At 46.1% G+C, this 25,538-nt stretch overlaps 1 protein-coding gene across 7 annotated transcripts in view; it reads right to left on the bottom strand.

Moving 5' to 3' along the window:
• ZMYND12 (zinc finger MYND-type containing 12) overlaps positions 1-25,538 on the bottom strand; it is a 37,646-nt gene that overhangs the window by 4,984 nt on the left and 7,124 nt on the right. For 3 of the 7 annotated variants that reach the window (XM_084785090.1, XM_084785089.1, XM_084785091.1), the window contains exons 2-5: positions 16,813-16,954; positions 12,283-12,454; positions 6,074-6,243; positions 1,686-1,808 (exon numbers count right to left, since the gene is read on the bottom strand). In XM_084785090.1, coding sequence (XP_084641216.1) covers positions 1,686-1,808; positions 6,074-6,243; positions 12,283-12,454; positions 16,813-16,954 — 607 coding nt within the window. Of the gene's footprint in view, positions 1-1,685; positions 1,809-6,073; positions 6,244-12,282; positions 12,455-16,812; positions 16,955-18,363; positions 18,383-25,538 lie in introns of those variants that run through there. The other 4 variants (XM_084785094.1, XM_084785092.1, XM_084785093.1 and 1 more) reach the window with 2 other exon arrangements.

The raw sequence follows: 25,538 nt of genomic DNA, 5'->3' as shown, positions 1-25,538 counted from the left end.
GAAGTCCTCACTCTCATTGTGCGAGGAAGCAGAGGAAGCCCTAGGGATCCAGACAGGCCTGGGGCTTGCTGGCCAGCCAGTGTAGCCACTTGGCAAGCTCCTCAGCATAGGGAAACCCTGAGGATGGTGCCTAAGAAACAGCACACATGGTTGAACTATGACTTCCACATGTAAGCTCACACATATGCACACACAATTATAAGCACATGTATATACACACACAAACATGCACACACACACACAAACATGCACATACATGCACACACACATACACATACATACACACACACACACACACACACACACACACACAAAGAATTTTAAGCTGGCTATGGTGGTACAAGCCTTTAATTCCAGCACTCAAGACGTAGTCAGGAGGATCTCTGTGAGTTCAAGGATAGCCTGGTCTACATAGTGAGTTCTAGGTCAGCCGGGACTAATTAGAGAGACCTTGTCTCAAAAACAAAAACCAAAAAACCAACAACAACAACACAAGAAAACCCACAGACTCAACTAACCTGGGTCCATAGGGGCCCACAGAGACTGAACTGCCCACCAGGGAGTTTGCATGGGTCTGATGCAGGCTGTCTGCGCATGTTACAGTTTGTGTAGCTGGGGCTTCCTGTGGGGCTCCTACTAGTGGGCTCGGGCTATTTCTGACTATACTGCCTGCCTTGGAGACCCTTTCCTCCTGCTGGGCTGCCTCATCTAGCTTTAATATGAAAGGATATGCCTAGTCTTACTACAACTTGATTTGCCGTGGCTGCCTGAGATCCATGAGAGGCCTGCCCATTTCCAAAGAGGGGAGTAAAATAAATAAATAAATGTGGAGGCTAAAAAGATGGCTCACCAAGTAAAGGTGACTGCCACCAAGTACGATAATCTGAATCCCATCTCCAGTCCCCACGTGGTGGAAGGAGAGAGCTGATAAATGTGACATGGTGTAAGCAGACAGACACTAAACATTAATAATAATAATAAACATAATTTTTTTAAATTTTAAAAACTTAAATTTATACTTATGTACGTGGGGGTGGGTAGGTGCGGGTTGCATGTGCTGTGGGTTGCATGTGCTGCAGCACGCATGTGGAGGTCAGAGGACAACTTTCAGGAGCCCGTGTTCGCCTTCCACCATGTGGTCCTGGATCAAACTCAGGGTCAGGCTTTGGCACCATCATTGACCTGATGAGCTAATACACTGGCCCACATGAAGAATTTTAAAACATTTTCTTGTGCTCTGGTCCTCTGAGAGGGCATTGCAGCCCTAAGTGTCCCTTAAGAAGGCCCTCCCTCCACCAGTTGGTAGTGGCACGTGCCTTTAGAGAGGCAGAGGCCGGTGGATCTCTGTGAGTTCAAAGCCAGCCTGGTCTACAAAGTGAGCCCCAGGATAGCCAGGGCCACCTGGAGAAACCTTGTCGTGAAAAACAAAATAAAATTAAAAGTTCTCTTCTTTCTCCGTTGTACTGCCTCGCTGGCTGAGTGGGTGTGACGGAGCCTGCAGTAAGATCTGGTTCTCTGCGACTCTCTCTACACAAGGGAAGGATTAGCCATTTAGCACTGGAGAAAGGAAATGTGAGTACCTGAGGGCTGGGCTGTGTCAGCTGATGACGTCAGCGAGGCCTGACCCTGGTTATGAGATGCTGGGCCTGAGTTCCGGCGCTAAGCTCCCACATCCTCCAGCTCACCTTTGTATACAGTGTGTCAGCCACCTCCATTTTCTGAAGGCCATGGAAGATGTTGGCCAGGTGGAAGTAGCCGCCTGAGGTCCTGATGTCTTCCGACCCAAACGCACAACTGGCAAAATAAATCTATGGCGGGAGGAAGAGAAGGTGCCTGAGTCCCCTGACAACCATCCGAGTGATGAAGACAAGGCTTGTGTTCAGAACTCCCAGAAAAAAAACCTTTACATCACAGCCTGGTGTGGGACCCCAGCAGACATTTCTCTAAAAGACACACGGATGGCTGTCACCCCTCTCCAGTAGAGTCTCTGTGACAGAAATAACACAGGCCTGAGACTAAGACCCCCCCCCTTTTTAGGCTAAGATCCCCCATAGAGGGGAGAGTCTCCTGGACTGGGGTCCATGTTCCTGCCAGCAGAAAAACTGCAGATTTAAAACTCTTATTACTGGGAGCTATTTCCCTCTACCCTATTTCTTACAACTTCATTTCTTAAGCTTCACTCCCAGTTCAGGACCTTTGTCAGGTGTGCACGTTACTACGGAACGTTGCTAAGGCAGGACTGCAGCCAGGGGCTGTCCGTGGCCGGAGCAGTACTCCTTCACGTCCACTTATTAAAAGAGACATGACTAGAGATTAACCATTAGTTAATAAGTTACACTGTGGCCTACAAAGAAATGGAGTATTTCAAAAGGCTCCAGGTGGAAGGAACGAGAAGAATGGAAAAATGTCCCGGCACACAGGTGCTGGGCACAAGTTTCGTTAGGGAGAGGATGTTGGCCCTGGACAGAGAAAGCACATACATACTGATGTCAAGTGTGTAACTTAGGAGAGATGACATCTTTCTCCTATGTACCTTGTATTGTTTCATTCCAAGCTGTAATTTAAAAAAATGACAACATAATAACCACATCTGTATCTGTACTGTGTGTGTCTGGTTGTTCACTGACTCCTGTGAGACTGCTCTGTGGAAACTGTAACCACTACAAACCCCCCTGTTTCAGAAGAAGAAATGTATATAATGTTAGACTGCTTGGCTGCAAAATACACTCAGATGCAAAACTTCCCCATGAGTTCTGTCTCTGTTTGTCACCGCCTTATCTTCTGTCCACCGACGCTTCAAGAACCCTGTATCCAAGGACCATTCCGGACTGAGCTAGTGGTCCGTGGCAGATGGTTAATAAGCACGTGACAAGTGTTAAACACTGACAGTCATTCAAGAAAAGCAAAACAAAATCACAGCAGCCTCATTCCTCTTCATAGGGCTATCTTCAAAAAGAGAAACTGGTGCTGGGCACTTGGGAGGCAGAAGCAGGTGGACCTCTGTGAGTTTGAGGTCAGCTGGAATACATAGTGAGATCCTGTTCAAAAAGAAAACAAACTACAATAGCAAATATATATGTCTGTGTATATACATACATACTTATATATATATACATATAAATATATACATGTGTGTATATATAGGTATATATGTGTATGTGTGTGTATATATATAAATACATACATGTGTGTATATATAGGTATATATGTGTGTATATATGTGTATGTATATATATATATGAGAGATAGAGAAGAAGCTTAAGGTTGAAGATTTAGTCCAGTGCTTCCCAGTGCTGGAGCATGTGTGTGTGTGTGTGTGTCTGTGTGTGTGTGTGTGTGTGTGTGTATGTGTTTACTCAGGAAGCTTGGGTTTGATCTCATTCCTAATTGTGTAGTTCAACACAAAACAGACTTTGCTTCTGCTTAATTAACTGAAAAGTACAGGGTAGAGAGCAACATAAACGAAGAAAAGCTGCCAGGCATGGTGGTGGACACTTTTAGTCACAGCACTTAGGCGGCATAGGCAGACAGAGCTCTTTGAGTTCAAGGCTAACCTGGTCTACGCATCAAATTCCAGGACAGACAGGGCTATGCAATAAGTAAGACCTTCTCGCTTTGAATTAAAAAAAAAAAAAAGTATTGGTTAGAAGTTTGGGTAGAAGCAGCTGCCACCTTCAAGGGCTGCCTGAAGTTAGTTTAATGGAGAGTTCCTGGAGATGTGGAAAGGTTACAAAAGTAAGAGGGCTAATGAGTCACCAGGAACACCAACAGCAAGGAAAATATTACCATCCCTAGACCTCAGAAAGCAGGAGAAGGCAGCAGGGGCGACAGAGACCTGTTGTGGAAGCTTTGGTGTATGATATGTAAACATGGCTTTGTTTTAATCCCAGGTGTGGGATACAGGGGCTGCTTCTGTTTGTCCACAGCTGATAATTGCCTTGGGAGAGGGCACGGGATGCTTGCCAGCTGTGAACTGCCTCGTGCAGGGGCGTGGTCTTTCCCAGCTGGGATAAATGCCAGACCCAGAGAGAGGCTGCTGGTATTTCCCCCTGCTGCTCCTGATTGCTGTTGATGAAGTTTGAGGAGAAAAAGTCGGAGCTCTCCTGAAAAGGAGATTGGATTTGCCCCAAAGAACCTGACGACCATAAACATCAGGAAGTAGCTATGGAAAACTCGCCCCTTCTCCCCGCTAACCTTCTTTTTCTCCTACCTAGTGATGGGGTGTTGGGATGGAGAAGGGAGAAAGGGATATAAGAAACCAAATTAAAAATAGATTTTTTAAAAATGCACTTACAGCCAGGCGTGGGGCGCACACATTTAATCCCAGCACTTGGGAGGCAGAGGCAGGCGGATCACTGTGAGTTTGAGGCCAGCCTGGTCTACAAAGCCAGTCTAGAACAGCCAGGGTGACAGAGAGAAACCCTGTCTCAAACAAACAAACAAAAAACGCACTTACAGAGCCCAGCCAGAGCTAGCGCTATGGCCATTGGACAAGAGCTGTATACAGAAAAAAAATGCTGACTGCTTCTGCCAGACTGGAGTAGGTCCCACACACCACTCCCCCACTGTATCACCAACCCTCCTCCCCACTGATAAACCTCCCACTCCTCGATCCCTAACAAAGTCAGACAGCAGTGGCCTGCAGGATGCCCATGGAGGTCAGCCTCCCAGGGCAGAATGTAAGCATAAGGTTATTGTGTAGTTTAAATGCTGATTTCTGCAAACCCCACCCTCCCCGTCTGGTTGCAAGCTTTGTTCTGAGAATTTTCTGTCTAAATGTTGTAGAAACTCTGCTCCCCAATTATCCCCCTAATGTGTCAATAAAGCAGCTTGTATGGGGGAATAGAATAGGGCTGGGCTTCCTGCCAGCCATGGGAAGAGGAGATAGAATAAGCAGAGGATTGAATCATGGGGAGAGAGGGTCTAAGGAAGATGAGGAGGAAGGAGCTGGAGCTGAGGAAAGCTACAAAGTGCCAAGCATCACTGGGATGTCTGCTGGGAGTAAGACAGGACAGCACAGAGGGCTGAGAACAGACTCAAATCGCTCAAGACTGTGTTGTGAAGCCTTGTGTTATTAAAAAATAAAAGTCAATTATTTGTGTTCTAGCCAGGTTAAGAAATAAGCTAAGAGAAACAAATACAGTTTTATAAAAATAACTTCAACAGCAGAGAAGCTACCCTTGAGGCTCAGGGTAAATAGTCCAAGGCCAGTGCAGAGGCAGGCAGCCAAAGGGAAGGTTGCCTGGGGGAGAGGCGAGTGGACAGGCTACAGAAAGACCACAGGGGAGTGTGGTATGACCCAGCCTAATCTGGATCAAGAGCAGGAACTCTGAACATGTCTCCCAACCCAAACATACCCTAGAAGGAACTCCCTGACTCAAGACAAGCAGCTCATCACTCCTCCTAGCTAACATCTGTACAGTTTTATAGACTAAGTGCTTTCTTATAGATCAGCTCATTTAAATTTAATAAGCACACTCTCGAGAAGAGACGTCAATACTATCTTAACAAATAGCCATAAAGTCCAGTGTGTACAATCTTCTATTATTAATGTCTGCACTGCAGTATGTGGTTGGGACCTTTCTACGATTTGTGTCTTACATGTGATGAAAAGGGTTAAATAGTATGTCACAGAACCAGCAGAGTAGAGCTGAGAACAGACGCATGGCCCTCTCTTAGCCAGTGTGCGACTCTGTTTGCCAGATGAACCTCACACAACTGAGACCTCGGAAAGAGGTCTGGCCTGGCCACATTTTCATAGACAGGAACTGGGGTCATTAGAACTGAGTTCCTGCAGCTGCTCCGGAAATGGTCAGTATAAGCAGTGAGTGTTAGAGACATGCTCAGTTAAAAGAAACACTAAAAGCCGGGCGTGGTGGTACAAGCCTTTAATCCCAGCACTTGGGGCGGCAGAGGCAGGAGGATCGCTGTGAGTTCGAGGCCAGCCTAGTCTACAAAGCGAGTCCAGAACAGCCGGGGCTACACAGAGAAACCCTGTCTAGAAACAAAACAAAGAAGCCAGTAAGCAGAGCTGTTCTGGGGATACCCAGGTGTTTTGCGTGTGCTCGCTCACATCGTTAGCCAGGTGGTAGCGAGCTTCCTCGTGGTTCTTCTTGGCTATGTAGAGGAGGCCCAGGTTCCGGTGCAGTAAAGAGTGGGTGGCATTACTGCAGTTGGTTGACTTGAGCACTGTCCACTGGGCTTGGGCTAGGTATTCTTCAGCCTGCACTATCCGGCCCAGACCTGCCAAGAGTCAGTTGTAAAAGACATTATAAACCTGGAGTGGTGATGGATGTCTTTAATTCCAGCACTTGGGAGGCAGAGGCAGGAGGCTCTCCATGAGTTCAAGGCCAACCTGGTCTACATAGTGAGTTCCAGGCCGGCTAAGACTCTGTAGAGATACCCTAAATCTCAAAACTCCTAATAGGTTATAATTCAAGTTTTAACTAAAGAATGAAATATGAGTTATCATACATTGGTGTTTTTCGTTAATACAAATACTTATTGGTACCCCAAAGTTTCTCATGAATGTTCTTAGCCATCCACTCATAACAAATGCTCCTCAGCTGACAAGCACATCCTCACCCATGAGTGAACTGTGATTAGTCATAAAAAGAACATGGCTGGATGCATGCTACAGAGCAGACGGCTTAAAAACAGCATGCTAAGTGAAAGAAGCCAGATACCGAAAGCCACGTATTGTCAGACTCCATTCATGTGAAATGTCCAGGGAGAAAGGAGGTGGTGGCTGCCTGTGCATCAGGGAAGGGAGCAAGTGGGGATGTCTAACCAGGTGTAACTACTAACAATTACATGGATTTTTTTTTTAAGAGGCGGTGAAATGTTCTGGAATTAAATAGTATCGAGTTATATGACCTTTTGAATATGTAACCTTCTGAATAAACTAGATTGTACCTTAAAAGGGTGAATTTATAGATTGTGGATTCTCTTTCTACACAGAGAGAGAGAGAGAGAAAGAGGGGGGGAGGGAGAGAAATTCACTAGGATTTTACTTTTTCCTTAGGTAGTTTTTTGTTTTGTTTTAGACAGCCTTGAACTCTAGGTAGTCCAGAATGGCCTTGAACGCATACAGATCCTCCTGCCTCTGCCTCCTGAGTGCTGCCATGTGTGCTGCCATGCCAGGTTTTCACCAGGCTTTTTTAAAAAAATTTATTTATTATTTATATAGTCTTCTGCCGGCTTGTACACCCGCATGCCAGAAGAGGGCATCAGATCACACCGTTAATGGTTATGAGCCACCATGTGGTTGCTGGGAATTGAACTCAAGACCTCTGGAAGAGCAGCCAATGCTCTTAACCACTGAGCCATCTCTCCAGCCCCCATACACCAGAGTTTTTAAGATATTTACTTTATTTTGATTATGTGTATGTGAGGGGTGGAGTATGCACATGTGCATACTGGTTCTTGAGGAGGGCAGAAACCCAGTGTGAGATTTTCCGGAACTACAGGCAGTTATGTGACATCTGACAAGGCCGCTGGAAACTGAAGTCCTCTGCAACGGCGGTATACAAATTCATACATATATCTTTCATTTCCCTCAAGGGGGCGATGCTAAAGCAAAAGGTCCCAAGGCCACATTGCAACTGCATTTAAACATCAGCCCTGAAGGGAAAAGCATACTAAAGAGAATGCACCGGGAGGCTGCGGGTTCAGAGAGCTGGCAAGCAGTGGGGCTGACGTGGGGCTCCAGTTCATGGGTCCTCAGTCAGAGCTTACACTGCCCCAGGAATGGTCAATCCAGGCATGCCTCCCTCTCACAGGCCATGCCTCCCTGCAGGGTGTAAGGATGTTGGGGAGATGGTGGAGGTGTGAAGGAAGCAAGACTTGCCTGAAGCGGAGAGCAGTAGCATTTGTCTGGAGAGAGGCAAAGGCTCACTCTTACACTGCTAAGTGGCAAACTCGAGACACGTTACACTATGGGGGGTGGGGTGGAGATTTTGCAGGCTTTGGTGAGGAAAGCAAAGGAAGACAGAATGTAACAGTCACAAGGAAGGTACTCAGGCCCAGCACCAGCCAGCCCATTTGCACCCGTGAGAAGTGTGCCGGCATTCCAGGAAACAGTTGTCGGAGGAGGAAACTTCCTTCAAGTTTGGTATTTTCCCCTAACTTCCTGAGTGTTCATCACTGAGCACTTGCTCAGTGGACGCTGAATGGCATCGCCCATGATGGCAAGGCCCCTGTGGTCAAGCAAGGTAAGGCCCACAGCAAAGCAACCAGGAAAGGCTGTGAAGGGAGCCAACTCATGGTCACCACCAGCGCGGCGGGAGGAGCCTACACTGGGTGATTAGGGCATGCCTCTCTGTAAGAAGGATGTTGAAGCAGACACCTGAGGGAGGACTGTGTAGAAACCAGCAGTGTGGCAGAGAACAGAAGTCTCCAGCCTTGGCTTGCATGGACTGCAAAGCATCCCCCACAGGTGCATATTTTGCCACCTGGTCCCCACCTGGTGGCGCTATTTTAGCGGTTTCTTTGGGAGGTAACTTAGGGCAGAAAATTGCCCAGTAGACAGGTGTTCTTCAAAGCTGCCCCAGCCAGTCCCTCCCTCTCGGCGTTTGGTCTACCATGAGGAGCGCTGCTCTGACCCCGCGTACCTTCCCACCACAAAGGACTGAACCCTGTGAAGCCAAGAGCCCTAACTGGTCCTTCCTCCCTGACTGTCTATGCCAGGTGTGGGCGTCACACTGTTCAGGGCAGCGGCAGAGGGTGAGAGGGGCGGTGGGTGCCACCCTTCTCTTTGAACTATTATTTCTAATTCCATTCCTAGTTAATTTAAACTTCCAAGTTTAAAACTAAAAGAAAAAAATAGAAAAAGAGAAAGAGGGAAACTGAAGAACAAAAACAAAAAGAAGGATGACCGTCCAAGTAGTTTCCGGGGTGTGGGGGATGGGGGGCACAGGGTGTGGGGGATGGGGGGCACAGGGGGTGGGGGATGGGGGGCACAGGGGGTGGGGGATGGGGGGCATAGGGGGTGGGGGATGAGGTGTGGTCTCTAGAGGAAAAGGAGCGTGTGAGAGAAGACTGTGATTTACTTAGATTTTCAAAAAAGCCTGGCAAGATTGTACCACAAGGATTTGGCCCTGTGTTGAAACCTTCCATTTAACAGCACTTTTGGCTTCAAAGCCCTTCCTGAATTCCTGCAACCATCCTAGGAAGAGCCACCAGAGGCTTCCTAGGGGCCTCGAAGTACCAGGTCAGCACTGAGCCTGCCCTCTCTGCCCTGGCCAGTGCTGGTGTGAACACCACCAGGGAGGATGGATCTGGTTCTCTTGAGTCTGGGGAGGAGCGAGAGATCAGGTACTGTCATCAGGGAATCTATGACTAGAGATGAATGAGTGCTCAGGAAAGCAGGAAAAGGGTTCTAAGTGAGTGGATTTAAAAAGAGTCGCAGGGCAAGCAAGATAGCGCAGCAGGAAATGGGACAAATGTCAAAACCCAGATGGCCTGAGCTCTATCACTCCCAAAAGTTGTTCTCTGAACATCCACATGAGGGCCATGGCACCTATGCCTGTGAACGCAACACACACACACACACACACACACACACACACACACACACACACACACACATTAATTAAGGTTAAAAAAAAAAAAACACCCAACCTAATCTTGGAGATAGGGGAAGGCTTTCAGACTAAAGAAGAGAAACCTTGACCTGAGAATTGAAAGACAAGGACTTCATAGCTAGAAGGAAGGGAAGGAGAAGTGGAGGAAATAGTTAGTTCTAGAACACAGAGTGCCCCCAAGAACTTGAGAGGAGGTCTTTGTAATTAGAAGAGAGAAAAGAGCAGGAGGGAGGCGGTCACTGGGACCTCAGAGTGCTGTCAGAATTTGTCCCTTCGGATATGCAGTGGGACTGCACCGTTCGCTGGAGGAGAGACTGAAGAGAGTCAAGGAAGATTTAGAGAAGGCAGGTAAGAGCCTAAGTGACTGTTTCAAAGCCCCATAGTCAGTGTCAAGAGTCCACGGAGTCTGGGCTGCATTTCCTGGTCTGGTGCTCTTTCTACAGTCTACAATGGAGACCTGAGCAGAGTGAGGAAGGCAGGCTCCCTTGTAGGTACAAAGCCATGCTGGAGAGTCAGCCCCGTCCCCCCATTCCCACCCCCACCCCACCCCCGCCAGAGTGAGGAAGGCAAGAGCTCACATAGGCAGGGGAGCACATCTCTGGGGGCTGGTGGAGAGATGGGGGGGTGGGGGGAGTGGGGAGGAATCCACCACCCAAGATTGAGAGCAAGTGCTTAGCAGCCACTGCCTGATGGCTGCTACACGGGGTTAGCATTCTGAGGAAAATTATCTTTTTTTGGGGGGGTGGATTACATTCTTGAGCATCTACAGCGTTTTAGGCCATTGTTTTAGTGCATCTTAATAGCCATCATTTTCAATAACATTCTTCAGGCTAGGACCATAGCTCCTCAGTAAAGCACATACCTAGCATGTATGGGTCCTGGGTTCAAGTCCCAGCTTTGAAACTAAAAGGTGATGCAAGCTATTGTTGTTGACCCCACCCATGGCCTGTTGTCTAATGCAGAAGGGTGGGTGGGCCTGTTACTCTTCCCATACAATGCCCTCCTCACAAGCACAGTGCAGCCCCTCTCCAAAAAACGACAGGAAAAGTCACAAGTGAGAGCTGCATGTCCCAGCCGGGCTAACAGTTCTATCCTTTAGGAGTTTGTAATGGAAATCGGATGCTGAGCCATTCCTGCTTCTCAGCTTGAATCTAGAGAACAAGCAGCGTTCACTCACCTGAAGTGAGGACAGGATGTGGGAACTTAGACAGCACACAGGCGGCCTGAAGCCGGGCCACATGGAGGAGCCGAGACTCAGGAGGAGGAGGCCAGGGTGTAGCTGAGCTGTAGAGTGTTGGCCTAGCTTGCATGAAGCCCTGGGCTTGATCCCCTCCACAGCACATATGCTGGGAATATAGTTTTGGCCTGAAATCTCAGCGCTTGAAAGGGGGATGGAGACAGGAGGATCAGAAGTTCAAAGTCACACCTTAAGCTACCTGGCGAGTTTGAGGTCAGCCTGGGTTTTGTGAGGAGCTCTGTAGAGAGAACAGAAGGGACACTGGGGTAAGGCCGAGAGCCCCGCCAGTTTCCTATAGAGGCCGACCCTTTAACCCCTTAGGACAGTCCAACAGCCTAATTGATTTCTCCCTTTTCCTCAAGCCAGCTGGGGTGGATTTCTTTTTCTTGTTTTGTTTGTTTATGTTTGTGACAGAGTCTCTCTATGTAGTCCTAGCTGTCCTGGGACTCGCTCTGTAGACAAGGGTGGCCTCCTGCCTCTGCCTCCCCCCCTGGGATGAAAGGTGAATATACAGAGACTTTAATCCAGCAACATAGCTACTCTGGCTGGAATATAAACAAGCCATTAGCACACACCTTTAATCCCAAACAATGAAGGTCAAGTTAGTTGTTTGAAGGAAGCAGCCATATGTGAAAGTGATGCCTAATTGAGAGGCAGACAAACCAGAGAAAGATTTGACAGAATAGGATATGCCCAACTCTCATGAGGACAGAGAAGGAGACGTGACTTAAAAGAGAGCAGCACAGACAGAAATCGAGGAGGCAACTTTACCAGGATGGTTTTACAGAGAGAGAGAGAGAGAGAGAGAGAGAGAGAGAGAGAGAGAGAGAGAGAGAGACAAGCTAGACACAGGTGAAGACAGAATGAGCCAGAGAAAAAGAAGGATCCAGAAGATTAGAACAGATGGCTAGAGGTAATTTGAGGCCAAGCAGAGCAAAACGTCAGAAGCTGAGAGAAGCCAGATTGAATCAGTCAGCTTGGAGAGGAGTTTGAGCCAGAACAGCTGAGTTGAACGAGCCAGCAGAGTTCAGAAAGAGCTAGAAAGGGTGAGCTTATTCAGCAGTGAGTCTCAGGCTGGAAACAGCCTAGGCCTAATTAGATTGTATGGAGGCTAGAAGCTCCTGGGGCCTAGATTAGCAGACGGAGGCAGTGAACCTCTGACGACGACGATGACGATAGTTGACTCTGGTGAATAAAAGTTACTTTAACAGGCCTGTCTTGAGTGATTTCTGTCAGCTGTGGCCATAGCCTTCACTCTCTCTCTCTCTCTCTCTCTCTCTCTCTCTCTCTCTCTCTCTCTCTCTCTCTCTCTCTCTGTGTGTGTGTGTGTGTGTGTGTGTGTGTGTGTGTGTGTGTGTCTGTCTGTCTGTCTCTCTTTCTCTCTCTCTCTCTCTCACACACACACACACACACCCATTATGCCGGACTTCATCCCAGGGGTCTAACGTCAGTTCCACTCACCAAGGCTGGCCTCAGCCAGGAGCAGGTAAGCAGGCACAAGCTCCACTGAGCTCAGGCCGTACACACTCATTCGGAAGCGAAGGGAATGCAGAGCCGCAGGGACAGCCTCCTCGTGTTTTCCTTCAAAGAGATATTTCTGGGCGACGGTGTAGCACAATTCAATCAAGTGCTTCTGCGGGAAGCAGGAATAGACTCTGAGACAAGGGAAAAGTCAACAGGGAAGGCCGACTGCTGGCATCTAGCTGGAAGTACTGAGTGAGCCTGCCTGTCCTAGGTAGACAGGAAATTTAGGGGTGGGCCGGATAAAAATGCAAACTGGGGACCCTGAGTCCAAGGTCCAGAAACAGATGTCTTTTGTTTTGGGTCAGAACTTGGCAGACAGGAGTTTTGGACGTGGGCTTTCAGGTGAACAGTGACCACCACTGTTCCTGGAGTTCTTGGGGTTTTTTTGTTTGTTTGTTTTTTCTGAGACACGGTTTCTCTGTGTAGCCTTGACTGTCCTGGACTCACTTTGTAGACCAGGCTGGCCTCAAACTCACAGTGATCTGCCTGCCTCTGCCTCCCAAGTGCTGGGATCAAAGGCGTGTGCCACCACCACCTGGCTTAGTTCTTAGCATCCTTTTTCAGTGCTGTATATTCTTTAAGACAGAGTCTAATGTAGTCCAGGGCAGCCTCTAACTCTCTGTGTGGTGAGCATGTGCCACCACCTTTTGTAGTACAGAAATAGCTTCACAGAGCACTCCAGTCTCAGTCAGATATGGACAGTTTATTGAGGGAACGCCCCCTCTCCACCCCACCCCCCATGCCTCCCCCACCAAAACAAGGCTGTTTGCAATCAGGGCCACAGAAAGGACTCGGGAGCCTACCTGTAACATTGACCTGTTTTCCAGGGTCAGCTTATAAAGGTAAAAACTGAAATTAGCTCATGGGTCAGGGGCAGATAGTGAAACAGGGTGGTCAGCTCTGACTCAAGTTATTTTGCTAACAAGCACTTCTAGGTAACCTTTGGTTTGATTGGTCGTAAGTGAATTAAGTGAGGCAGTGCTTAGGGCACATCTAAAGTATAGCCAAGTGTATAGCTAGCAAAGTATGAATTATGGCACCATTGAATCACAGATAACCAGGTGTAGCTTAGTATAAGGTCAGCTTGACCCTCTGGCAGGGAATGTTAGCGTCAGCCATAAGTAACTGCTTCTAGGAAGCAGAGTTGAAAAGTTTAAATTTTTTGTTTTTGTTGGGTTTTGGTTTTTTTTTCCAGACAGGGTTTTCCTGTGTACCCTTGGCTGTCCTAGGCTCACTTTGTAGACCAGGCTGGCCTCGAACTCACAGCAATCCGCCTGCCTCTGCCTCTGCCTCCCGAGTGCTGGGATTAAAGGCGAGTGCCACCATACCCGGCAAAAAGTTTAAAGTTTTTGAGCTTAATTTCACCTTATAAACAAAATGGAAGCTGTCTATGAAAATGGCTGTAGCTACATCAAAGAGCAGGCCTCAACACACCCAGTTTTGTGTGATACCAAAGCTCAAACCTAGGGCTTGGTGTCTACTAGCTCAGTCCATACCAGCTGATGTATATCCCCAGCCTAATTTTAATAAAACTTTACTTTAGCAAAGCTATAGATGGCACAGGACAATGTACAACTCTCTGCCTACAGAAAGACAGTAAGAACCAGAGGACTGGGACCTCTGCTTCAAGATAAGTGTCTTGTAGACAGGGCAGAGACACTGCACTCATGAACTCTCAACAAAATGCTTGTTCAAAGACAAGACCAAGCCTGGAGAGTTGGCTCAGAGGTTAAGAACACTAGCTGCGCTCTTCCAAAGGTCCTGAGTTCAATTCCCAGCAACCACATGGTGGCTCACAACCATTTATAATGTGATCTGATGCTCTCTTCTGGTAAGCAGGCATACATGCAGGCAAAACAGTAATAAATAAATAAATATTAAAAACAAAACAAAAACCAAACCAAACCAAAAAAAAAAAACCAGGCCAGTCATACATGGAGAAAATTTAACAAGAACCTTGAGTAGTTAGTGACTTTTCAGGGAGAATAAGCTTCCATTTTTGTTTTTTTGGTTTGTTTTTGTTTGTTTGTTTGTTTGTTTTTTGGTTTGTTTGTTTGTTTGTTTGTTTGTTTGAGACAGGGTCTCTCTGTGTAGCCTTGGCTGTCCTCGATTCCCTTTGTAGACCAGGCTGGCCTCAAACTCACAGCGATCCGCCTGCCTCTGCCTCCCAAGTGCTGGGATTAAAGGTGGAGAGTAAGTTTTCTTCAGGGATGAGCCACTTGAAGGCTTCGAAGTCATAAGGAGTCAGCTTTAAACACATGTACATACAATCAACACTATAGGTCACACGGTCTCACACACACATAACAGTAATTACAGAAAAGGTCACGAGTTTGAGAGGGACGGGGGATAGAAATGGTGTAAAGTGTACTGTGTACTCAGGTAGGAAATTCTCAAGAAATTAAAATTAAAAATTAAAAAACCCAAAACTTTCTATCTTTATATTTAAGTTAATGTCAAGTAAAACACTTATTTCTTATCCTGCCTAGCTAATATAAAAACAACGTTTGAGTCTTCATTGTTGTTGGTGACCACAGTTTTATTAGACCAAAATTGACGTGTCTGGTATTTATAGATTTGTGACTTTCAAGGGAATAGTTCTAGGGGCCTGGGGAGATGGCTCAGTGGGTAAAATGCCTGTTGTGCAAATACGAGGACCTGGGTTTAGATTCCCCAGCATGTACATAAAAACATGATAGCAGTATTCATCTATGACCACAGGCCTGGCAGAGGGACCTCAGGATCTCAATAGCCCCTGAGCCAAAAGGGTGAACCTCAGTCAAGACCATATCTCAAAAACTAAGGTAGGGGAACAGTAGAAAAAGGCACCTCATCTCAACCTCTGTCCTCCTCACATGCAAGGTACTGCCGGGCGTGGTGGCGCACGCCTTTAATCCCAGCACTTGGGAGGCAGAAGCAGGCGAATAACTGTGAGTTCAAGACCAGCCTGGTCTACAAAGTGAGTCTAGGACAGCCAAGTCTACACAGAGAAACCCTGTCTTGAAACAAAAACAAAAAAAAATGCAAGCTTACCTGCATAGATATGTGTGCACACACATACAAAGGGGATTAATTTTCAAAACAATAATTAATATTCATAGCTGGATGGTAGTGGCATATGCCTTTAATCCAAGCCCTTGGGAGGCAAAGGCAGGTGGATCTCTGTGAGTTCGAGGCTAACCTAGTATACAGAGGATAGCCAGGGCTACATAGAGAAAACCTGTCTCAAAAAAACTAAATAATAATAATATTATTATTTATATTTTGTTAATGTCATGATAGAAGTTAGTATTCCTAATTTCTTTATACCCTAATATATTCATTTCATTTTTAATATCCTACTATACCAGTGGTTCTCAACCTTCCTAATGCTATAAGCCTCATGTTATAATGACTTCCAACCATAAAATTTTTCATTGTTACTTCATAACTATATTTTTGTTGCTGCTGTGAATCATATTGTAAATATTTTCGGAGATAGGGGCTTTCCAAAGGGGTCGTGACCCACAGTCTTATCACATGGATTCTAAGGACTGAACTGTGTCTCCCACAGAGCCATGCGCTGCTGAGGCTCTCAACCCTAGCCCCTCAGGATAGGATGGTATTTGGGTAAAATGCCATCCAAAGAGGTAGTTAAGTTAAAATGGGCCCACTCACATACTCTAATTAAATCTGTCTTGGCATCTTAATTACATTTTGTGTGTGTCCATGTGTGCTGTAATGCATGTGAGAGATCAGAGGACAAATGGCAGTCAGTTCTCTCCTTTGACTAAGTGGGTTCTGGGGATCAAACTCTGTCTGTCAGGCTCAGCAGCCAAGTGCCCTTTCCCACTGAGCCATCTTACCAGCCCTGACTGACATCTTTATAAGAAGAAAACTGGACAGGCAAAGCAACACCAGTGATGTGAGCACACAGAGGACGCCATGAACTCTCAGCTGGAAGGAAGTCATCATTCAGCCAGGAAGAGATCTTGGAAGACACCAAATCTGGGGCTCGGGAGCTTGGGGACCTGAGCTCAACACCCAGAAACCATGGAAAAAGGCTGGGCCTGGTGGGGCTCACTTTGCTCTCCCAGCACTGAGGAGGCAGCCGTAGGCAGAGCCCTGGGGCTCACTGGCCAGCTAGGCAAACCCACTGGATGAAACCCAGCCTGGTGAGAGACCCTGCCTCAAAAACCCAAAACCAAAACCCAGGTAAGCAGCTCCTGAAGAAGAGTGCCTGAGGTTGTGCTCTGGTGGGCAACCCAAGCACACATGTGTAACCCAAAGGGTTGGGCGAGAAGGGAGGGAGGGGAGAGAAGACAGGAGAGACAGAGCAAGAGAGCGGTATAAACCTCTACAAACTTTGACATGGACTTTCAACCTCCAGCAGAGTTTGTCGTTTTTATACAGTGGGTGTTGGGTGGAAACCTGGGAATTTGCCTGGGGAAAGGCCCCGCCCTCACCATCACCAGCTGCAGGACTTGCCTGTCTCTTCCGCTGCTGCTGCAGGCCGTGCTGCCGTTCCTCCTCTGAGTTGTAGAAGGGCATGGCGGTTCGCAGGGGGATTAGCAGCTGGCATATCTTCTCGTGGATGCTGCCCCAATCAGCCTTCTGATGCACAAGGCCACTGACAACAAAAAACATACACTGTGTTATCTTGATTTTTTGTTTCCTCCCAGCCCAGCTCTAAATTCCAGAAAAGTCCATAACAACCCAAACCTGCCAGGAGCCTAAAGCCATTTATGAGATGGAGTTTGTCTATTTTCTCTCTTGTCTTTACTTGGATAAAAACCCACTGGGGCCAAGCAGAGGTGACTCCGGGAGGTAGAGGCAGGCAGATCTCTGTGAATTCAAGGGCAGCCTGGTCTACAAAGTGAGTTCCAGGACAGCCAGGGCTACACAGTGATAGTTTGTCTAAAAAAACCAAAACAATACAAAACAACAATAACAACAATGGCACTAGGATCCCTGGCCATAAGAAAATGCAGATTAAAACTACCTTGAGACTTCAGGCAGAATGGTTATCAAGAAAACAAATGTTCTGGGTGTGATGGCACACTCCTTTAATCCCAGCACTCAGGAGACAGAAGTAGGCAGGTCTGTGAGTTCGAGGCCAGCCTGGCCTACATAGAGAATTCCAGGTGAACCATGGCTGCACAGTGAGACTCTGTCACCCTGTCTTTAAAAAAGAGAGAGAAGGGCTGGAGAGGTAGCCGGCTCAGCGGTTAAGAGCACTGTCTGCTCTTCCAGAGGTCCTGAGTTCAATTCCCAGCAAGCACATGGAGGCTCACAACCGTCTATCCTGGGATCTGGCGCCCTCTTCTGGCAGACAGGCACACATGCAGATAGAGCACTCATATACATAAACACGTCTTTTTTTTAAAAGAGAGAAGAAGAAAGAATAACAAAAAAGTGGCACCAACAGTGGTGCATGCCTTTAATCCCAGCAGGGAGACAGAGCCAGGTGGATCTTTGCGGGGCTCTGCTGAAAAGGTTGACGTGTGGAGCTATATAGGCTCCCTTTCTCAGCAGGGTCTCAGGGGAGTCATATATCACGGAGGGAGACTACAATGCCAGCCCTTCCCTGATAAGAAACCTGTTTAGCAAGCACCTGGGGATTCCTGGAAATACCCTACTCTATGCTAAGGAGATCTCAGCTTTCAGCACATGACCTTTAATCATATCTGCATGGTCTTCCCCACCCGTAGGATGATTAAGTACTGTGTTCTCCATCTTGTGATAGGACCCCCGAGCTACTGAATGTAAATAAGATATTGTTTTGTATTTCATGTAAATTAAGTATTCTGGCACCCCTAGCCACAACAAATCAAATATGTTCACCCTCAAAACTCCTCCCCACCGCCCAAGGTCTATAAATGTCTCTAATTCAGGAAATAAACTCTCTCTTTCCTGCTCACACCATTCCTTCACCACGGCCATCTTAACGTCCATTTACTCTTGAGGAAGGGAGGGCTCCCCTCCTCGCAGGAGAATTGCTGTGAGATGCCTGAACTCAGCTACCAATAAAGCAGCTACCTGTCTGTTGCCTTGAGCTTCTGGACGGCCTGGGGCTTGACTGCTGGTCAGTCTGCCACGTTCCAAATCAGTGCTGACCTCCAGCCAAGCACCTGCCAGGCCTGCGGTAGACCTTTGTCTCACTGGACCTACCTTCCCACTGGTTTGGGGCATCTCCCCCCACACACACACACACACACACTATCTGCCAGGCTTAGCACAGGAGCTTAGCAAAGCCCTGTAACACTTTTGGTATTATCACAGGCCTTTGGAATGCCTTTGTTTCCAATGCAATTCTATTCTAGCTGCAAAACACCCAGTAGAAAACTCAAGTCCGCCTCCCCCAGGGAGGCGGGAACCTCGCCTGGCACACGGGCCTCACCCTGAGGGAGAAGCTGGACCTCTGACCTTGAGGTCTGTTCTGTTCCAGAAGCAAGCAGTGCCTAGAAGGGCCCACTGGACACGGAAGCCAGGCCACTGTCAGACGACGAACAACAGATCTCTGTGAGCTCAAGGCCAGCCTGGTCTACAGAGTGAGTTCTAGGACAGCCAGGGCTACACAGTAAAACCCTGTCTCGAAAAACCAAAAGCAAAACCGGAAAGAAAAAGACAACAAATGCTAGGAATATGTAGGGAAAGATGAACCTTTATAAACTGATGGTGGAAATGCAGACTAGTGCAGGCAAAACTTAAATGTAGGAGACTGGAAAGATGGTTCTGTGGCCAAGAGAACCTGGGTTTGATTCCCAACACCATATGGTGACTCAGCCATTCTTATGTATAGTTCCCGGGGGCCCAACCCCCTCTCTGGACCTCCCAGGGTACCAGGCACACACGTGGTGCACAGACATACATGCAGGCGAAACATTCTTACAAATACAACGAAACAATACATATTTAAAATGTTCAATCTAAAAATAGTGCTACCCAAAAAATAAATAAATAAATAAAAATAGTACTACCACGTGGCCCAGCTATACCACCCCTGACGTACACCTGAAGGACTGTAAGTCGATGTGCCACAAAATTCCTTGTGCAATCATGTTTATTGCTGCATGATTTACAACAGCCCAGAAATGGATCCAGCCTAGATGTTCACTAACAGGCAAATAAGTAAAATGCAGCACGTCTACATAGTGGCTGTATGTAGCTGTCAAGAAAAATGAAATTATGACGTTCTAAGAAAAATGGATGGAACCGGAGACCATTATGTTAAGTGAAAAAAAAAAAACCAAACTTAGGAGGACAAATACTACACGCCGTATGTGTAATGCAGATTTAACTTCACACACACAGAGACGCACACGGTACATAAAAGTGGAGCAGGGAGTGTGAGAGGAGAGGACGAGGTCTAAAGGGAGGATGATGGAAATATATGTCAGGAAGCAGAAGGAACTATTTGGAGTAGGGAGGGGACCAGCAGGGAGGGGAGGGAGGACGGAAGAGGGCAGTGGGTGATGTGAAAAGGGATGAAGTGTGTGTGTGTGTGTGTGTGTGTTTGTGTGTGAGTGATGTCACAATAAAACACTTTTCTTTGTATGCTAACCAAAAAATTATTTAAAATAGACAAACAAAACCTGTTGGTTTGGGAGGGGCCATGTGAAGGGGTCTTTTCTACAGACACCTGCTCACACTGCAAGGCCACACGTGTCTGCTGCGCCTCTTCTGTTAGGAACAAGAACAACTTCACGTTGTTCTAGGGTCCTTTTGAGCACTGACGTCATCGGTAGATTTGAGAATCTTTTTCTTAGGGAAGGGAAAGGAATTTATCTATGATATGGGTCTAAGAAAGATGTCATAAACATGTTTCTCCGGGCTGGAGAGATGGCTCAGTGGTTAAGAGCATGGTCTGCTCTTCCAGAGGTCGGGAGTTCAATTCCCAGCTACCACGTGGCGGCTCACAACCATCTATAATGTGATCTGGTGCCCTCTTCTGGCATTCAGGTAGACATGCAGGCAGAGCACTGTATACATAATAAATAAATAAATAATCTTTTTTAATAAAAATAAACATGTTTTTCTATAGTCAGTGTCACCAAGAGTACCACTAGTATTGTCTTCAGACTTGCAGGAGGTGGGGTGCATTTACAGACTGCGCTGGGAACGCCCTCTAAGCGCAGTAATGGGAGAGATGGTCTTGAATGTAACTACTTGACTCCTTGGAAATAAAACAAAATCTGTTTGAGATCATGTTAAAGTTAAGAAGGGAGGAGAGAGTGGGAAGGTATCTTAAGGCCAAAGCCAGTGTCTTTAGTGCTCTGAAACGATAGTAACAATTTTGTTTACAGACCTTTGTTTGTTTGTTTGTTTTGTTTTTCAAGACAGGGTTTCTCTGTATAGCCTTGGCTATCCTGGACTCGCTCTGTAGACCAGGCTGGCCTCGAACTCACAGTGATCTGCCTGTCTCTGCTTCCCAAGTGCTGCTACAGACTTCTTTAAACATGCATTTTTGTCCTTTGTTTGACAAGGTCTCACTCTGTAGCCCAGACAGGCCTGGAAGTCACTATGTAGTTCAAGTTGGCCTTCAACTCATGGCAATCCTTCTCCCTCGACTCCAGGGTATAAGGGTCTAATGCCCCACACACTGCCCAGCTGACACTCCTTTACGTCCGTCTGTATTTGCAGCTGTCCTAGTGGACTTGGCAAGGTTTTTTACAGTGGTTTTGATTTGTATTTCCCCATGACTAACAAGCATCTTTTCCTGTGCTAATTATGCACTTTTCTATCTTCTCTGGGAGGAAGAGGTTGATTTAAATCCTTTGTTTCTTTCAAAAAGAAATGGCCCTTTTACTGGTTTTAGGAAATCTGAATATATTCTTGATACAAGATATTTATCACATATATGGTTTTTCTTCCATCCTATGGGTTTCTTCTTCTTCTTTTTTGCTTCTTCTAGACAATATTTATTTTCTTGCTTGTTTGTTTGTTTGTTTATTGTTTCTTGAGACAGGGTCTCACTATATAACCCCTGGCTGGCCTGGAAATCACTATGTTGGCCAGCTGGCTTTGAACTCATAGAGATCTTCCTGCCTCCGGCTTCTGAGTGTTGGGATTGAAGGTGTCAATTTTAACAAATAGAAATCCTACAGCACAGAACCAGGTCAGAGGGAGATCTTTCTAATAAATCTTTTTTTTTTTAAGATTTATTTCATTTATTATTATGTATACAGTGCTCTGCCTGCATGTACAGCTACATGCCAAAAGAGGGCATCAGATTACATTATAGATCATCATGAGCCACCTTGTGATTGCTGGGAATTGAACTCAGGACCTTTGGAAGAGCAGTCAGTGCTCTTACTCTCCAGGCCCTAATAAATCTTTTCTGATACTAAAACTGCTTCATTTTAAAACATCAAACAATATACCCCAGGCCAGACAGTGGTGGCGCACACCTTTAGTTCCAGCACTCAAGAGGCAGAGGCAGGCATCTAGATCTCCGTGAGTTTGAGGCCAGCCAACCTGTCTAAGCTGGAATTACACATGGACTGCATTAAATCTAGAGAATAATTCAGGGACTGTGGCTATCCTAAAAATAAGTCTTTCAGTTTCTTTAATTTCTTTCAACAATGTTTTGTGAGCATGTGGGGCTGACCCTAAAGCCTGAATCAGGCCACACCCCCCTGTAGCTCCTTCTGAGATGGAGTGAAACGTTCTGTGCTGCAACTCTTAAGTTATGGCACATGCCTCCTCCATGTTCCTCGTCAAGCAATCACGTGATGGATGTGAACTTCCCGCCAACCCTAAGAGGTTAGAAAAAGTCAGACCTTTCGTTTATCTGGGTTATTGGTCAAAGACATTTTGGGAAGACTGTTCAAGGATTTGGTTAAGAAAGGAAGGCTGTTTTAAGGCTCCATCACATTTATATTTTTATATGTCCTTAATGCTTTCCGCTCTACTCAGAGCCCTCTCGTCATAATTATCCTTATTTAAAAAAATATCAGCTTTTTTTTTTGACTCATCACTGTTTCATCATCTTTTGTGGTATTTAGGTGTGTAAGTCACTTATGAACTTCCTTGACTAAGTTTTTCTCTACTATTTCATGCTGTTTTGAATAAGGTGACATTATTAATTTCACTTTCAGATTGTCCGTTGCTAGTGTGTAGGAATGCAACTACTTCTGCATATCAGTCTTGCCACGCTTATTGCTTAGCTTTAATATAATTTTGTAAATAGTTTCTATATTACAAGCTTGTTAGGATTCTCCCCGGCAAACCAATACTTATTACAGGAATTGGCTCCTGTGATATTGAGCATAAAGAGTCCCACAATAAAGCCGGGCGGTGATGGCGCACGCCTTTAATCCCAGCACTCAGGGAGGCAGGTGCAGGCAGATCGCTGTGAGTTTGAGGCCAGCCTGGTCTACAAAGCAAGTTTAGGGCAGCCGGGGCTACACAGAGAAACCCTGTCTCGGGGGGGAAAAAAAGTCATGCAATGGGCTAAAGAGATGGCTCCACAGTTAAGAGCACTTACTGCTCTTCCTGAAGACACGAGTTTTATTCCCTATACCCACATCGGTGGCTCCTGATACCCTGAAACTCCAGCTGCAGAGGAATCTGATCCTCTGCCCTCTGTGGACACCTGCACTCATGAGCACATAGCTCTACACACACACATACACACACACACACACACACACACATACACACTTAAAGAAAATACCTCTTTAAGTCTCATAATGCTATCTGAGTTGGAAAACCAGAAAAGCCAGAACTGTAATTCAACTGAGTTCAAAGGCTGAGACTGGAGGTCAGGGAGGAAGGAGCCGGTCTTCTTGCTGCAAATCCAGGGCCCAGAGGCCCCAGAACCAGCAATCTTGTAAGCAAGGACAGGACAAGATGGATGACCCAGCACGCGAGAGAGCAAATCACCCCTTTGCCATCGGTGGAATGGACAGTACCCATTCTCCTTGGTGACCATGCTCTTGACTGAGTCTGCCAGGCTGAATGCTGCTCTCTCACACAAACACACCAAGAACGAGGCATTACTGACTATGTAACATCACTTACTGCAGTCGGGCTGGCACATGAAGTTGGCCATGACAACAGGTCATGTCTTCTGTAAATGAAGTTATTTTACTCTTTCTAAGCTTGGGTGCCTTCTACTTCACTGTTTGTCTAATCATGTTCTGACTAGAGCTCTTGTGCAATATTGAATAGAACAATGAAGGCTGCGTTACTGTCTCATCTGTGTCACTGACGGACAAGCTGTCACAAGTATGACATTAGCCATACTCCTTTTAGCAAGTAACAGGAGTTCCTCTTTTATTCCGCTATTTAACTGTTTTTTGTCATGATGCTGGATTTTGCCCAATGGTTTTTCTGCATCTATGTGTGTGTTTTATCTGGTTACTCTGACGATTTCTATTGGCTGACATTTGTATGTTCAGCCTCTCCTGAATTCCCAGCATAAATCCCAGTTGCCCATGATGTCTGACCTTCACAACTGCTGTGGGTTTGGTTGGCTGAAGTTTTGAGAACTTTTGCATCTATATTCATTAGGGATGTTGGTCTGTAATGTTCTTGTGATATTTTTATTTGGTTTTATTACAGGCATCATATTGGTCTTATAGAATGTTAGGAATTATTTATTCCTTTTTGTTTGTTTGTTTGGTTGGTTGGTTTTTCTGAGACAGGGTTTCACTGTGTAGCCTTGGCTGTCCTGGACTCACTTTGTAGACCAGGCTGGCCTCGAAGTCACAGCGATCCACCTGCCTCTGCCTCCCAAATGCTGAGATTAAAAGCATGAGCCACCACCGCCTGGCTTATTCCTCTTTTTAAAAAATAAAGTGAGTTAATTTTCCTTTAAATGTTTGAAAGAATACCCCAGTCTGAAGTCATTTAGCTTTAGCTTTTCACCACTTGTTATAGACCTAGTCAGACATTGTTTCTTCTTCTGTCAGGTTGGGGGTTTTTGTTTGTTTTTGTTTTTTTAGGAATGTGTTTCATCCGAGTTATCTAGTTTCTTGACATGTAGGTACTCAGGAATTTCTCTTAAATTTCCTTTATTTCTGCAAGGTAGGGGGTAATGGAATCAAGTTCATTTCTGATTTTAGGAATTCGGAACTTCTTTTCCTGGCCACTCTAGCTAAAGGTTCACCAGCTTTGCTGTGTTTTCAGGGAAGTGATGTTTATGCTTCTACAGTCTTCCTGTTCTCCTTCTCACTCACCTCGCTGCTTTATAGTACCCCCTCTCCCAGCACATCTACACCTGACAAGGGCCTCGCTCGAACAGGCTGATGGATATATTTTTGTTTGTTCTTTATAGGTTAAGATAGAAAACTAAGCTACTGATCTGGAGTCTTTTCTAATGTGTACATTAACAACTGTAAATTCACAGGGACCACTAATTCAGCAGTTCCCAATAAATATGGTTTTGCCTGTATCCCACAATTTTTAGAAGGTTGTAGTTACTTTTTCATTTATCTCAAAGTGTTTTTAAGTATTCCTTTGACATTTTTAGCTTCTAAAGAGTGTGGGTTTTTTTGGATTTTAAAGAGTGCACTACTTTTGACCTGACTGTAAACTTACCAAGTTTCCATCTGTCACTTGTTATTGATTTCACTGCACTGTAACTGAACCTGCTGCTGTGGATTTATTCCTTCCATACGTACTGAGGTTTGGTTTGTGGTCTGATATTTACCCTCACGAGCATGCTCTCTGCACCGGGGAGGATGCACACTCTGCTATTAGGGTTTTCTACAGACTTGGTTGGGTCTAGGTGGTTTGCAGTGATGCTCAAGCTCAAGGACCCTGTGTCTAGTCGTTCTGATCACTACTGAAGGGGGATGCTAAAAATTCCAACTCCTGTTCCTGAATTGCCTATTTCTCCCTTCGATTCTGTCAGCCTCAGCTCTGTGCATTTTGAGGCTCTGCTGTTAAACATATATAGTCACGGATTCTTGCATTAGTACTGCTGATGACACAATTTCACTTATGTAGGAGACATTGATATATCCTACACATTTCAAAACAGGTAACTATAATCTAGGGGAAAGGTTGCCAGCGTGTTTCTGTTTTTCTTCCAGACAACAACTATGTTATGTTTTGGGAGCGCTAAGGTCTCAGCTGCAACAACGTGAGCCCCGGGATGTGGCATAAAAGCAGCCACGGACAAAACATGGCTGCATCCAAGCACTCTCTCCCTCCTTCCTCTTCAAGTAACAGAAATACTATCAAGTAGTTTCCTTAAAAGCTGT

Source organism: Acomys minous, assembly GCF_964271855.1.
Source record: "Acomys minous genome assembly, chromosome: 6".
Lineage (NCBI taxonomy): Eukaryota > Metazoa > Chordata > Mammalia > Rodentia > Muridae > Acomys > Acomys minous.
The sequence above is the reverse complement of the archived record's forward strand: the minus strand, read 5'-3'. Positions and strand labels throughout refer to the sequence as shown.